Source organism: Conger conger, chromosome 8 (assembly GCF_963514075.1).
Source record: "Conger conger chromosome 8, fConCon1.1, whole genome shotgun sequence".
Classification (NCBI taxonomy): Eukaryota; Metazoa; Chordata; class Actinopteri; order Anguilliformes; family Congridae; genus Conger; species Conger conger.
In genome coordinates this window covers 17512809-17528426 of record NC_083767.1, presented here as the reverse complement: position 1 = coordinate 17528426, position 15618 = coordinate 17512809, and the positions used below count along the sequence as shown (strand labels likewise).

Genomic DNA, 15618 nt, shown 5'->3' with positions numbered 1-15618 from the left:
ATAGAATTTAGTCCAATTAAAGCGAGGGGTCCATGGCAGTTAACTCTGTATTGGATTCTCAGCGTTAGACGGTTAGGCCTTATCCTTTTTGTTGGTGGGATTATACATTGCTTAATTGATTTATTTTTACCAGTCTGTTGACATCTGTGGAGGTACTTTTCCTGGAGAAATTCAGCACTCCTGCATTCACTGTTTGGGGATTATGGAGGTACAGTGTGTTCTCATTCAGAATATATGACCTTTGGCTTTACATTTGAAATGTTCAGTTACATTGAAGCTAGATTTGAATGGAACGGTATATGGTTTATAGATATGACAGACTGATTATTGCACATGGCGACATTTTTTCAAACTCAGAAGCTCAATGCATATGTGATACCATTGGTCATGTTAACCAGATTGCACATGGAGTTCAGGTTATATCTTGCAGATTTTCTGTGGCAATTGAAATTGAGAGGGATGTTTCTTCAATTAAATTAGTCACAAGAAAGCAATAACATAGATATTTATTCTCAGGAGTGAATGAGGCTTTCTTTACCAAGATTTTACATCTGCATTGCCCTCAACCGTCTTTATTGTCTTGTGTTACATGTCAGTTTTATGAAAGAAATTACACTGGGGACACTGCTATAACATTTATTTCTGATTTCTTGTTTAAGTTTGTTTGTCACTAAATCTCAATTTCAACAAAATATAGTATAAAAGAAAAAGAAGTAAGAAAATTGTGACTCAAGTCTGTGGCCTGTTCAATCATCTGGAAGTCAGTGGCATCCTCTGCTTGGATGAGGTTTTGATGAGCGAGTGTAGCAAAAACTGTTAAGTGTTCTCACAGCTCAACTTCAGATATATCAAATCTGTTGGATTGGATTGGATCGATTTGCACTTTATTGTACATCGCTCCGGATAAGAGTGTCTGCTAAATGACTAATGTAATGTAAAGAATGGAAAATAAATGTGTGACATGGTATCATGTACTAACAGATATTGGAGGTACCTGCAGATGTTTTTTTATTCTTTTGCTGGTTAAAAAAAAAAATCTTTCTATCCGTCAGACTACCGGAGGCAGTGTTCGACCCTTTGTTCATTTCAATGCAAAACAGGATGCTGAGCTCCTGAACAAGGCAATGAAAGGCATCGGTGAGTGGAACTGTTCTGTCTCTATAACAAGCACTTCACACAATACTGGAACAGCCACAAACACTGGAAATATTATTATGTCCACATAATCATTTGTGTTTGGCTTTTGGATTCATTTTGGTGATCTTTTTATTTTCAAACAATGAATGGCCCCTATTGCAGCAAACATTGCATTTCTTTGAAAACTGAAAAATCTATAATTTAAGCCTAGTTTTATCTGCGTATTGGCATTTAATCACCAAATAAATAAATAAATAAATACATGTAATTACATGAACAAATCAAACATAATCCAAAAAAAACAAAAAAAAACAGCACAGGGAATGTGGGAGTCATGCTTGAATGGGTGACAAGTGAATATACAATATTTTGATATTCTCACATCCTTCTCAATTGAAATATTGATTCATATTAAATAAAATGATTTGGAGTGAAAATAGACTATCTTTGCTTCCCCAAAGGTCTACCTATACGTACACTTTAGTAGGAATTCTCAATCATCAATCATACTATATCTGATACCTTCAGAGCTGAACTCTTGGACACTGAGACTCCGTATGTCAACCAACAACTTATTGACTGTTCAGTCTGTGCATCTAATCTGCTCCTAGCATACTTTGTGCCAGTCTGTAGTAACCAAGCCTGTTCCTGGAGATCAACCATCCTGTAGGTTTTCATTTCCACCATAATTTGGCACACCAGACTTAATTAACAGCTCAACAAGATGAATGAAGGTGCTGAATGAGGTGTGCTTTGTTAGGGTTAGAGTGAAAAGAGGGAGACACTACCGGACAGGGGATATCCAGGAGCAGGTTTGGCTACCACTGCTCGATGCAGAGATCACTGTCCTGAATGTAATTAAAGTTCTTATACTGTCTACTAGAGAAGGTTTGGTGACTCCAAACTTTGGGACTCCAATCACTTATTTTATCCATCCTTGTCTCCTTGTTTCTTTGACTGACCCTGAAATCGATCAAGGTCCACCTCCTCTAAAGACATTCCAACCTGTTAAATGTTCCTTGATGGAGATAGGAGCCAGTCATAGGAGGAGATAGGATAGGAGGCTCCTGAAGGATTCTTGAGCAAGGAAATGGAAGCGCATCTTTTGCAATTATTATTTTATTTTTTTAAATGCGTGACATATGAATGATCCACCTCTCCCCATTTGCCACATCCATAACTGACGTGGTTTCAAACATTTGAAGGAGCAAGGACATTTTGTTTGCCTAATTCACATTTTCTTGATTCCCCCGTCCTCGCTTTTGAAAGGAAGTAAGGAGGTAAAGATACGCAATTGGAAAGAGGCCTATCTTAATTCCATAACATGGTGATTTAGCAAATCAACAGTGCCCCTGTTTTTTGAGCAACCAGTCAGAAATGAACAGTCATGTTTCAAAGTGACTTAATTCACTTTTAAAAGCAATTTTGCCTGTATGAAGTGAAAATATATGGCATTATCAAGAGAATTGGAACAGGAGATACCATGAGCTTGCTTCTTCCCTGAATGGAGGAGTGAGCTGAGTAGCGTGGTAGGAGTGTAAGTCCCTGACGCAGGAGAATGGTGTGATGAGAAGGTGCAGATGAGACAATGAGTTAGTTGAAGATTAAGGCAAGCGATAAATTGTTTATGAGAGAGCTGGGGGCTGTTGGGGGAGATTGACACTGCAAATAATAGGTTGGTGTGAAAGACAATATAGTCACTCCCTTGGAAGAGCTTATGGCTTTCACTGGGGATTCCAGGCAATGTAACCGCAATATGTTCTGTCTTCTTTTTGAATGACGACTTAAAGCAATTATTTTTCATCACACAGTATATGTTTAAAAAAATAGAAATATGTACTCATGATTCTACTTCATGATTCTCTGAAGAATAGTGAGTAGCTTATCTTACAATCAACATTGTATAAGCTTACACAAAGTCAATAGGCTGTATCAGGTAAGCTTCCAAAGTCAATTCTATGGTAAACCAAGTACTTTCTCTGTGTTTTATGTCTCATAGAACCACCCTAGATTAAAATAGTCTGAATAGTCTAACTTAAATGGTCGTTTGTTGACTGGAAGGAATGTTAAACTCGTGTTTTGCAGGCACTGATGAAGAGGCCATCCTTCGGCTCCTGGTGGCTCGCTGCAACTCCCAGCGGCAGGAGATAAAATCGGCCTACAAGAGCCGCTACGGAAAGGTGAGCCAAGCAGGAGACGGCCAATGAGACTGACAGGCTTCCCGGCTGCCTCTCATGCACTGGTGACAGCATGGACAGACCACAGCTATTTTTCCGGAGGCAGGGAACTTTTCTGTTAAAGGAGTACTCTGATAAAACATGAAACCATTCATTTAAGATGAAATTTTTCCCCCAGGAGGGATTCTCAATGTCAGAATTTTGATAGGACAGCTAGTGTAACCATTAATTATCTTGGTCTATAAATTGGATACAGAGAAATACAGAAGAAGCAGGTGCTCCAACTACCTTTGGCCTATTAGTGAAAGGTTGGCAGCTACACCAAGGCTGTGATTCTGAGTATTATACATATATCACCCCAATACCTTTGGTAATGGGACCGTTGGTAATTCCACTTAAGAATGTATTCCTTTCATTACAATCTTTTTTTGTTCATACTTTTTTCTACCTCTTGTTCATAACTCTAATCGGACCCAGGATACCAAAGCCATTTGACAGAACAAAGGAGATTAGCTGATCTTTAAACGCCTGAGAGCCTTCACTCAATGGTCCATGCTGGCTCTTTTCCCATCTTGATAAGATCAGCACAGGCTTCGTCTCCGTCTTTAAATAGAATTGTTGGCTGCACCCTCACTCTTTCTTGTAGGACCTGGTGAGCGAATTGCAATCGGAAATAGGAGGGAAGTTTGAAATGGTCATAGTCAGCCTGATGACTCCGCCTGTTCTCTACGATGTGACCCAACTCAAGAACGCCATCAAGGTATGGAAGGAGTTCTCCTTTGTGGACAGCTTGTGCCTCTACCCTGCTGTAAAATCCAGCTAAGCCAGCTTGACCAGCTTGAAAATGTAGCTGGTCAAGCCGGTCAAAAGCTGGTCTAGCTGAGTATGAGCTGGTCAACCAGATAGTGCTGGTAGCCTATCTGAGCTGATAGCTGGTCAAACAATAATACTTTTTTAAAAGATAGCTTGAGCTGGTCAAACAATGTCAAGCTGGGAGCTGGGCTGAACTGGTCAACTAGCTACCAACTGTTTCAAAACCTAGCTTGAGCTGTTTTCTTCAGCAGGGCAGGTTTCCCTTAATCACACCTCTGGTGTCACATTAATCGCAGTATCATTGACAGGCAACACCTGTTACATCAACAGACAGGGTAACTTCATCTGCAGGTGAAAATGAGCTGAGATGCCAAATGAATGCTTGCTTTCGTATTAGGTGACAGTCCAGTCTAGTGAAGTTGTATTAACTCAGATTTGCTTTTCCATCTGTGGGGCAAATTAGTTATGCCTATCCATCAAATAAATAATATGGTTTGCATTCAAAGTCAGTTGATTATAGTTAATAATATAGCATTGCTGTCACAGCAAATGTATGAGCCACGCTTATGTATTTTAGGCTATGGGTATAGCTCATGCGTAATGTTAAAATAGATCTGTTCCTTATTTGATCTAAAGCAGTTTAGGTGTGTTTTATGTTCACATGTATGCTTTCAGAAATGAAATGGGTTCACTTAGTTAACGTAAACTCACCGTGTTCTGAACAGAACTCAGGGAAGTGGCCGCTTCTACCGTCCGTACAATGGTAGTTTTAATTTATTGTTGTTGATGTAATTAAGTATAGCTCTTCTGCTCCTTTTTTCAAACTACAGGCTCAATATTACCTTTGCCTTTAAGTTTGCATTATCGTAAAACGTTCCAGATGGGAATTATTTTCCTTATCTTTAGGCAAGATATATTAGAAAGGCAGTCAGTTGGACTTAGAGTACAGCAATGCATGCTATTCTTCACCATTTTCACATGGTTTTATTGTGCCCCTTTTTTAGTTGCATGATTCACTATCATTTTCATGTTCGTTTTTTAAAAGCATATCACTAATCCTGTCAAGTGGTTGGCGGTCATTTTACCTGAATTACAGTTTATATTCTGATTTTGTTTTGGCAAGGGAACTCTCAACACTCACATGTCGGTTCATTGAATTTCCATTCAATACAACAGTAATGAATTAATTGCATGGCTCTGATCTCCAATACAGGGGGCAGGGACTGAAGAAAGTGTTCTCATAGAGATCCTGGCTTCTAGAACACAGGACCAGATGAAGGAAATTATCAAAGCCTACAAAAAACGTGAGTATGGCTGAAATTTGTTGGTTTGACTGTCTTAAAAATAAATAAAAATAATATTAATAAGCATTTTTTTTAATGCTTATTATTTTAAAAAATATCAAATAATTGGCTAAACTAAACTAACTAAAGCAGTTCTGGTGAACGTACGTGTACAACAATATTCATTATAATATTCATTATATTCACAATATTGTTATGTTTTGGCACCGATTCTAATTGGCATGGTTCTATGTCGAAAGCTTTCTACAAATGTTGCTCTGGAATCACCTGATCATGAATCCTGCAGCCATCACAGGAACTGTTTCTAACAGACAAGAAGGACAACAAAGTGCAATGTCTTCAATTGTCTTTAATTGTCTTCACAGCCTCTACCATTCACATCTGGCAAGAAATGTAACAAGGATAATCTATCACCTGCAGTTAATAGGATTGCTTGTCATGGACCTTCTGCAAGAAGACCATAACTGATTTGGGTCAACGGAAGGTCGCTTGTCTGAGATACACCTCGTTATTCGTCCACTGTGTTGCCTTTCAGAGTACCGTAAAAGCCTGGAGTCAGATATCAGTGGTGATACTGGAGGATACTTCAAGAGGATGCTGGTGATTCTTCTCCAGGTGACCTCCCTACCCCGAGAGTGATGGAATTTCGTAATTGCACCTCCTTGTTTTGAACTAATTCGGTCTTCTCTGGCAACTCCTCGGGTATAGGGTGTGTAACCTGATCGGACGGAGTAGCTGTTCTTGAGGCCGGTTGTGGATGTCACATGCACTCAGGAAATTACTAAAAAAAAGGTTCCTCTCAGGTGTCCCTCACATGCAGTGAAAAGGTAACATTTGTTTTCTTCTTCCCCAGGCCAATAGAGAGGAAGGAGTCGATGAAGGAAAGGTGGAGAAGGATGCTAAGGTGAGTGATATTAAAGTGATTTTGCTCATAGCAGAATACTTGTCCATTCCTCACAAATAAAATACTGTATAAAATGTATCAAATGGGCAGATAATTGATCTGTGTCTATTCTAGAGAAGTGGCCCCTGTAAACACACCTATTGCTCTGCACTAAAATCTGTTTATGTTGGAATAACATTGGAAATGGAAAAAGGAAGCTCTCCAAACTGCTCTATGTTGTCGAGCTGAATTTTAATTGGTCGGGGGCAGGACATGTACGTCACAGGGTCAAGTTAGAGGAGTCTCCAGATCACAAATGACCAATAACCCAGAGACAGGGCAGCTCTCTGAGTGGCTTTTTCTTTTTCCCATTGCACTTCCTAACCCAATCAATAGGCATTATGCTCCAGTAGTCAAATCCTATGGCTACTTTCCATTAGTTCTTCACGATTAAAGGTGTTGATGTAACCTCAGATAAAAAGATGTTAAAGGCTAATGTTTATTTAATTGAGTAGGTGATGAGAAAGGAAAAGCATTCTTTCAGCATGTCAAATTGTGCTGTGGCAAATATAAACAGCTGTTCAGCCTATGGAATGTGACTAAAATGTTCCACAAAAGATATTCAGCTTCATTCATATGTTGTGACATTATGGTTGTATGTACATACACTGGCTTCAGAACATATTCTGCACACTTTATTGTGTTGTAGATTTACCATTATTTTACATAAAATTGCCATCTTTTCCTACCAATCTACACTCAATAGTCCATTATGACAAAGTGAAAAAATGTTTTTAGACATTTTTCCATACTCATTTAGTTATTTTTCATTCAGAAAATGTGCTCAGCGCAATTAGTTCAAAATCCTTTGCAGAGAAATAAATCTCACCAGTTACAAAATTCAATATCAAGATTAAAAATTCACTTTTCATCAGTGTAAATAATGTAATAATACTGTGTGGCATAAGAAGCTATCTACTCTATTTCCACTCATACATTACAGTACAATCAGTTTGTACATAATTGTATGAATAGTAGGCATATTGTGTCAATGTGCAAAGAATATGACTCCCAGAAAGTAGTATTAGAATAACATTACCCTAGAGGAAACCGGTTTGGGAACAGCAATGGTACCTTTCTGCTGTGTGTTTAAAGTATTACAAATACTTATTTTAAATCAAAATGACTGTATGTGTTGGGAAACAAAACAATAAGTTCTGTTTGATAAAGCTTTGCTGTCAGAAAGTGGAAATTGAAAGTGTTGTGTTGCGTTTCTCCACAGGAACTCTTTGCCGCAGGAGAAGAGAAGTTTGGCACAGACGAGGAGAAATTTATCACTATCCTGGGTAACAGAAGCACAGAACACTTGAGGAAAGGTATGTTCTCATAGCATGTTATACTCACCAAGCCTCACCCTGGTCTTTATGGCTGTTATTGGTTATTGGTTCTTGTAATTAACTCACTTGAATAGTCTGCAACATATATATCAGAATGTATGGCAGAACTTTTAATGCAAATACAAATGTGAATAACCTATCCATTAAGCATTTAGGCTTTTATTTGTTGGCTGTGAGCCGAACAAATAAAATCCACACAGCATGAACAAGCACACAATTGTGGCCACAAGGGGTCACTGTTGTAATATTTTTTGTCTATGTCTAATATTTTCCCTATTACATATGCCAAATACAGCTAGTAGAGTATCTTAATACATAGTCTGCTGCAACCTAAACTACTAGTAGCAGACTTTACATTTTGGCAGGTTTACTGCCTAAATGTGTTCATTATTATTATGTAAGAATTTTGCAATGTATCATTATAAATCTTTCACAGCACATGCTAACAATGACCTGGCGAAACATTGCTATTTGAAAAGGGTCATTTATTTATTGTTATCATTGTTGTTAATCATTATTGTTCCTTGTGATATATGAAGCTCACATAAGCATACATTGACAAAATATGGAAATATTTCACTTGTGTGTGTTCACAACAGTTTTTGTCGCATACAAGAAGCTCTCTGGGTATGAAATTGAAGAGAGTATTGAAAGAGAGACTTCAGGGGGTCTGCAGGACTTGCTCCTGGCTGTAGGTGAGTACTGCAGGTGCTTGAGATGGAAATGCAAGCCCTGTTTTCATAAAAACAAAGCAAAGATACAAATAGTTTACTGCAGATTATTTAACATGTTAAATTTCTGTGTAAAAGCACCGTGTTGTCTTGATGCAAAGCTTGAATATTATGGTAATATTTGGTACAAACCTTATTCAGTTATTTATGTATCTGAATAATAATTGAGTTAATAAGTGGGAAAAGTCATTTGGGGTTTTTCATGATTAAATGATAAAATTCATATTTTTTTCATAGTGAAATGTACTAGGAGTGTGCCAGCCTATTTTGCAGAAAGCCTCTACCATACCATGAGGGTATGTTCCTTTTCAATATCACTTATTTATGATAAATAAGCATTCATATCAAGCATTGCCCTTTTCTATCACCAGTCATTTCATGATAATTATTAATCCTTTAAGAAGAGAAAATTACTATTGACCATGGATGTGCATTCTACTTAGCCAGTGGCTATAGTGTGTTTTTCATTTAGTTTATGTAATGCTATAGAATCTTTAGCATCTCTGGTCAGGCAATCAGAATATAATACAGTGTTGTGCTTTCCCCTTGTTTCATTATTTTCTTTAACTATTCAATTTAACTGCCTGGCCCAGCCCCAGGGCAAAATGCATAGTGTGTAATATTACATATTATTAATTTATTCTGCTGGATGTTTTATAAGTATTGTGTGTATGTATCTTGCTTAAGGGTCTAAAAGCAATGCAGGATTCAAACATGCATCCTTGTGTTTAGAAATTTAGTGGGTTAGTTAGAGTTGTACATTGTGCCCACTGCACAGAGAGCTGGTACTGATGACGAGACTCTGATCCAAATCATGGTGTCCCGGAGTGAAATAGACATGCTGGACATCAGAGCAGAGTTCAAACGGATGTACAAAAGCTCTCTGTACAACACGATCCAGGTGTCCCCTTACCCCTGTGTGTGTGTGTATCTGTGTGTGTGTGTTATACCATACATACCATATATCCTTACCATGAAGATTGGTAAATGTTTATTTGCAAACTACCTTCTGAGAATCTGTATTTTAGACTTATATTGAGACTTAAAATCTTATCTTAAAAAATACATTTTGGAGTAAAGAAAAGACAAAAATATTGACCAATGACATAAGACATTTTGACTAATTTCAAGATTTGCCCATTGAATACGAAGATTTCACTTGCCAAGCAAACATTAACTTAAACAAATATTTTATAGTTGAGACACCTGTAGACCTACCTGTGCTAGCTGTATCAAATTCAAAACCTTGGTGCTAGCCTATCAGTCATCTAAAAGGACAGCTCCACTATATCTTCAAAAGATCATCAGACCTTGCCTGCCAACCAACTTCCGGGCATCTGGCACCTAGCCATGACTACCTGTGCTTGCAGGTCACATCTCATGTCCGTTCTCGCCCCCTGGTGGTGGAATGAGCCAGAACAGCAGAAACCCTGCTCATCCACATTCTAACGCAGACTGCAGAATCACCTCTTCAGATTGCACCATAGCTCCCCTGACCTCCTCTAGACAACCCTACAAAAATCTAGATATTTTAATATTTTATCTTTTCTTTGAATTTACTTTGAACGACTTTTATAGTTATACCTGTGTAAAAATAGGTTTACCTGTTCAGTGGTACTTTCTTTAGTTATAATACATATTGTTTAGGGTAACATTACATTAATTGATTATTAATGAGCCTTTGTGCCATCCTGGGGATTCTGCAGTTTTGTTTTGTTACAGTGATGTTAAGTCACTGTGAATAAGAGCTAAGCATTTGTAATGTGTGTAATGTAACCTCAAGTCTAATGCTCATAATGGTCATTGTGTGGTGGATTCTGCATTTTTTCTGATATTAGGCTGGTCTTTCAGCGATGCTGACTATGGCCTACTGTTTTCTCTTCCCAGGAGGACACATCTGGTGATTACAGGAAGGCTCTCCAGTATCTCAGTGGCGGTAATGACGGCTAACGTCTCTGCCAGTGAGAGACAGAGCTCTGTCCATCTTTTAGGTCTATCATATGTTATCCAGAGTGCTTCAGTCAGAGCAATGTACTGTGCTCTGTTTTACTTATCTATGGTTTGTTTCTTGCATATTTATTATTTATTGGTTTTGCATTGTTATTTTAGCGCTAGTTTTTGAGTTATGGAAAAATATACACTCACTGAGCACTTTATTAGGTATTCATTACACTTGATTTTTTTTACTTATTTGGTCTTCTGTTGCTGTAATCTATCCACTTAGAGGTTTGACGCGTTGTGTGTTCAGAGATGCTCTTCTGCATACCACTGTTGTAAGGTGGTTATTTGCATTACTGTTTCCTTCCTCTGCGGTTTGACCAGTCTGGCCCTTCTCAAAGTGCTGCTCACTGGATGTTTTTTGTTTCGTTTTTCACACCATTCTCTGTGAAATCTAGATACTCTTATGCATGAAAATCCCAGGAGATCAGCAGTTTCTGAGATACTCAAACCACTCTGTCTGGCACCAACAATCATTCCATGGTCAACTTAGATCACATTTATTCCCCATTCTGACATTTGGTCTGAACAACAGCTGAACCTCTTGACCATGTCTGCATGCTTTCATACATGATTTGCTTTTTACACTTTTACATTAACAGGCTGGTGTACAGGTCTACCTAATAAAGTGCTCACTGTGTGTATGTCATATTTGTATCAACTCCATTGCTAATTATTCTGTTTTAGGGTTTGCACTGCAGATGCACTTTCTTGTGAATTTTAGAAAATTGTATTGCAATTCTGAAATGCTCACTATATGTAGCATTTTTCTTCAACAGACAAAGTCAGAATAATTTAACACTGAAACCTTTGTGCTGTGAAATGTAATGTAATGTGATTTAATAAAGTATTTCCTGTTAAAAAGGCTTTTTAATTTATTATGTTTTTAACAGCATAAATGCTGTTTTATTTCAATCATCAGGGTCCATAAACAGAGGTTGCACGAATAATAAAGATTTGCATCACAAATAATGATGGTTTTGTAATATAAGGTGCTGCAAATAATTAAATAATACCTGCAATAATACGTATACAGTATACAATAGTTCACAAAGGACAAAACATATTACACTTTTATGCTGCTGATTATTTGTCATACTGGAAAAAATCTATTCCTCCCCCAAAACTTCACAAAATCTGAGGTTTCAAATATAGCCACTAGATGACGCCAAAATACTGTGATAAGAAAATGGTTCCCTTTGTACTATATTACACAAAGGTTTTTGAGTGTCATTGAAGAGTCTCTGTTCCTTTATACCAACTTATAATTTATATTTCTGGTTTGGTTTTACATGGCTGGCAAATGATGTGAAGCATAACAAGCTATCAGTCAACAATTAATTTTGAAATCAACACAAGCAATCTGAGGTTTGCAATTCTCTTCTCTGACTTCAGACAGCACACAAAGATCAGTTATGAGATGCTGATGATGCCATTGGACCAAGTATCTTATCAGAGCAGCATATTAATATTTGCTCATCTATCAGAGCCTGAATTTACACCTAGATATGTTCAGAAACGGGATATTTTCAATCTGAGAGATCTTATTTTCCTTATCAATGCCAGAAAGAGAACAAAATGTTCCAAACTGATGGAAATGTGTCAGTAGAATAGGGGATGAGTTGGGATTCTTGTTGTAACAGCAGTCTCTGGTCTACTCCTGTTTCAGAAAGACAGCAATTATATAATGGGGTGCCAGATGGCTCTTTCAGATGATGAAATCCCCAAGCAATATTATCTAATCATTTCCTCTGGGTGTGCACCAAAAAGGCGTGCTTTAACAAGATTCGGATGAGAAAGTAAGTATTTCTGCTGCCACTGCCTTATACTGTTTTATGAAGAAAGTCCAGACTATTACTCATGTTACATACAGTACATGCTATTGACTGAATCTAGAGTTTATATACTCAGCGAGCTAAATGCATATAAAGCATACAGACATGGTCAAGAGGTTCAGCTGTTTTTCAGACCAAATATCAGAATGGGGAAGAAATGTGATCTAAGCAACTTTGACCATGGAATGATTGTTGATGCCAGACAGGGTGGTTTGAATATCTTAGAAACTGCTGATCTCCTGGGATTTTCACACACACCAATCTTTAGATTTCACAGAGAATGGTGTGAAAAACAGAAAACATCCAATGAGCAGCAGTTCTGCGGGCAGAAACGCCTTGTTCACGAGAGAGGTCAAGGAGAAGGGCAAGACTGGTCAAAGCTGACAAGAAGGTTACAGTAACGCAAATAACCAGACATTACAACAGTGGTATTTCTGAACCCACAATGAGTCAAATCTCTAAGTGATAGTCTACAGCAGCAGAAGACCAATAAGTAAAGAAAATAAGCCTAATAAATACCCAGTAAAGTGCTCAGTGACTGTAAATTGCTTGTGAGATCTGTTCTTTGAAAATGTAAATGCTTTGGGTAGTTCCATTAGTTACTCTCTCAGCTACTACATTTGTCCTTAGAACTGTTGAGCTGTTAGAACTGTAGAAATCATACTATTGATGTTCAGCTTTGTCCAGTTTCCATCGGGTCATTGTTGGTAATCCTGAGTGCAGAAGATTTTTCTGATGTCTCTTCTGTCCTGAGTTGTGTAATTAACTTAAGTCAAAAGGCCAGTTCTTTGGGTCATGACCCAGAGACCTACAAAATATGCAGGACAGTAGCACGGATACAGTTTAGACATGGCCAGATTAGTTCAGCCAGCTAGTCATTTAAACAGCACATAGCCTTTAGCTGATGCTATTCTGATGTTTGACAAAGTCTGACCAACTCTATGTTATTCAGGTATAATGATAACACTTCATAATCATGGAGATAGCAGCTTTCAGAATTGTGCTCAAGTTAAAATGATGGTGATTGAGATTTCCTTTTCTAATTTGAGACTGTAATCCTATCCCACCTCTGCAATGTACTCCGTCAATCCAGGAAGGGACAATGCCAAGAACATGCCTCATTTTCTTTTGCTTCTTCTGCACCTGTAAGCAATGCCTCTACAGTTACTGTACCGGTAGATTTACTTGGCAGGCTAATAACCTTGTAGTACTGTCAGCCTGACCTGGTTGACACTTTTATTACCACACACGTGCTTTAATAATCAACCAATTATCAGTTACACCTTCTGTAATGAGTACCGGGGACTCCAATTGGTGATGGAGTCACATATGGAAGGAGCATCTGGGCACCTGAGCACCTACCCCTTTTGCCCCAAGTGCCCGATGTACCCCTTTGATTTGATTTTAAAAGATTTCTTTTATCATTGCTGTCATTCATTTTCATTAATTTATCTTGGTAAAACATATTCTGTGCAATAACTGGATGTCGTATTTTTTCTTGGACTGTGTGCCCCTTTCTTACTGTGAGCAACTGCCCCTCAAAAGGTGGCCTGTTCATAATGCGTATAAAATCAGCTAAATAAATTTACATTTCATTTCACATAGAAAGTTTAGAGTTTCAATACATGGCTGTGACCAACAATGAAATATTTGTTTAGCTAGTAAATCCGCAGGAGTCATGTGCACACTTCGTGTGCCAATCTGTACCGTAAGCCTCTTTAAAAATCTCTCAGCTCAAAAACCTTTCCTCAGAAGACTATGCAGCGCAGGAAATTCCAGTGTGTATTTTTTAATTGTTGCAGATTTTATCGTACATGTCAGCCAATAGTAGGAGCCGTATTGCAGTGAGGTGAGTCAGGCCACCTCAGATGACACAGAGGTAATGCTGCCGACTCCGCCTTCAAAACAACAGTTTCCTAGGAAACCCTGCCCGGACTACAAGTGAGTGTTCTGTGTGGGAGTGTTCTCGGTGTGTGTGGTCTATGAGGGGGTGTGCACAGTGGGTGTGGTCTCATGAGTGTGGTTGATTAGGGAGTTTGTAGAGTGGGAGTGCCCTATATGAGTGTTCTGTATGAGCATGTTATGTGCGGAAATATTCTTGTGAAAAAACCTTTCAGGTGGGAGTATTCCTCGTTAAGTTAAGGTTGGACATTGGAGGTACATTTTTGTTCTTCAAGGATCACATTTCCCAAACGTACCCTGAAAATACAGTAATGTTTCCTTTAGGTACAAATGAGTATGTTTTCCAATCAAAAAAGGCAGAAAATAGTTCTATATCGCTGGCTATGGGTACAATTGTATGCACCTATAGGGTATCGCCCCAGCTACAACCTTTTTTACGTTTTAAGGCACGTTTTCTGTACCTTTATTTCTGAGTAATACAGGAGACAAACGATTTCTGTTCATTGAGCATATGCACTTGTCTTTTCAAACAAAATGTATAATATGCTCATTTAGCATACAATGTGTGTTTGTGTCAAGATTGCAGTTCTACTATCTGTTGCTCAGTGCTCTATCTGACAGGGGGCATTTCATGAACGCGGCAGGCAGCCATTTTGGCTCTCAGAGTCTAATCTGTAATGTAATATAATGCTGATGGAAAATGTGTTCAGTTACTGTTCTCATTTATATGATCAGGCATTTGATTGTAATGTAAATTGCATCTTGGCTCTGCATTTAACCTGAAATTTGACCAGATGTTTCAGTTTCCCCTGCCTATTCTGCATAACATAGAGTTGTAGCCAGTGAATTCGAATCAAAGCCTGCCTTTGACACAGGCAGACTGACAGTTCAAAAGGCCATGAGGCAACTACACTCATTCATATTCACTTCCTATGTTATTGGGATAGATTCACCATGGCAGGCTGTGCATTCTCTTGCCTGGGGAGTTCCTTTCATGTAATTCTATATGGACGTGACCGCAATATGTGTTCAACTGTTTTCTAATGTCCAAACATTTGTCATAATGCAGGAGAAGGTGCTTTATGACCCAGCTCCCCAAACTGAGGTGTTCTTGAACAAACAAAACTTCAAGAGAATGTTTTCATCTGCCACGTGAGCTACTCTTGTCCCCAGAGGCCACTTCATGAGGCACCTATTGAGAAACACAATTGTGTCTCTGGTAGTATTCTTGAAGTTCATTTTGTGGATAATGTAAACTCAATAACCCTTGGTTCCAGTGCAGACATCCTCTATGAATACACTGGCCTTCACAAGTCACCTCCAGGGTAGAGCAAATCCATCCCCCTAAGTGTCATTCCATCTCATGCTCAACGTTCACTTCATGCTGGAACACATCGTCCTCCGGCCTGAAAAGTTGTACGCTTCAGGTGAAAACTTGATA

At 38.4% G+C, this 15618-nt stretch overlaps 1 protein-coding gene across 1 annotated transcript; it reads left to right on the top strand.

Moving 5' to 3' along the window:
- Nucleotides 1-202: 202 nt before the first annotated feature.
- Nucleotides 203-10392, top strand: anxa5a (annexin A5a). The gene is made up of 12 exons (XM_061251956.1): nt 203-208; nt 1053-1137; nt 3223-3317; nt 3961-4074; nt 5341-5431; nt 5967-6046; nt 6285-6335; nt 7597-7690; nt 8311-8406; nt 8680-8738; nt 9221-9343; nt 10330-10392. The coding sequence occupies exons 1-12, from the start codon at nt 203-205 to the stop codon at nt 10390-10392; spliced, it is 957 nt and encodes a 318-aa protein (XP_061107940.1).
- The last annotated feature ends 5226 nt before the right edge of the window (nt 10393-15618 follow it).

What these genes read in the sequence shown, in the direction of transcription:
- anxa5a (XM_061251956.1), top strand. An exon ending in CACAGAACACTTGAGGAAAG is followed by an intron (nt 7,691 to 8,310) that starts GTATGTTCTCAT and finishes TGTTCACAACAG; the next exon opens with TTTTTGTCGCATACAAGAAG. An exon ending in GGACTTGCTCCTGGCTGTAG is followed by an intron (nt 8,407 to 8,679) that starts GTGAGTACTGCA and finishes TTTTTTTCATAG; the next exon opens with TGAAATGTACTAGGAGTGTG.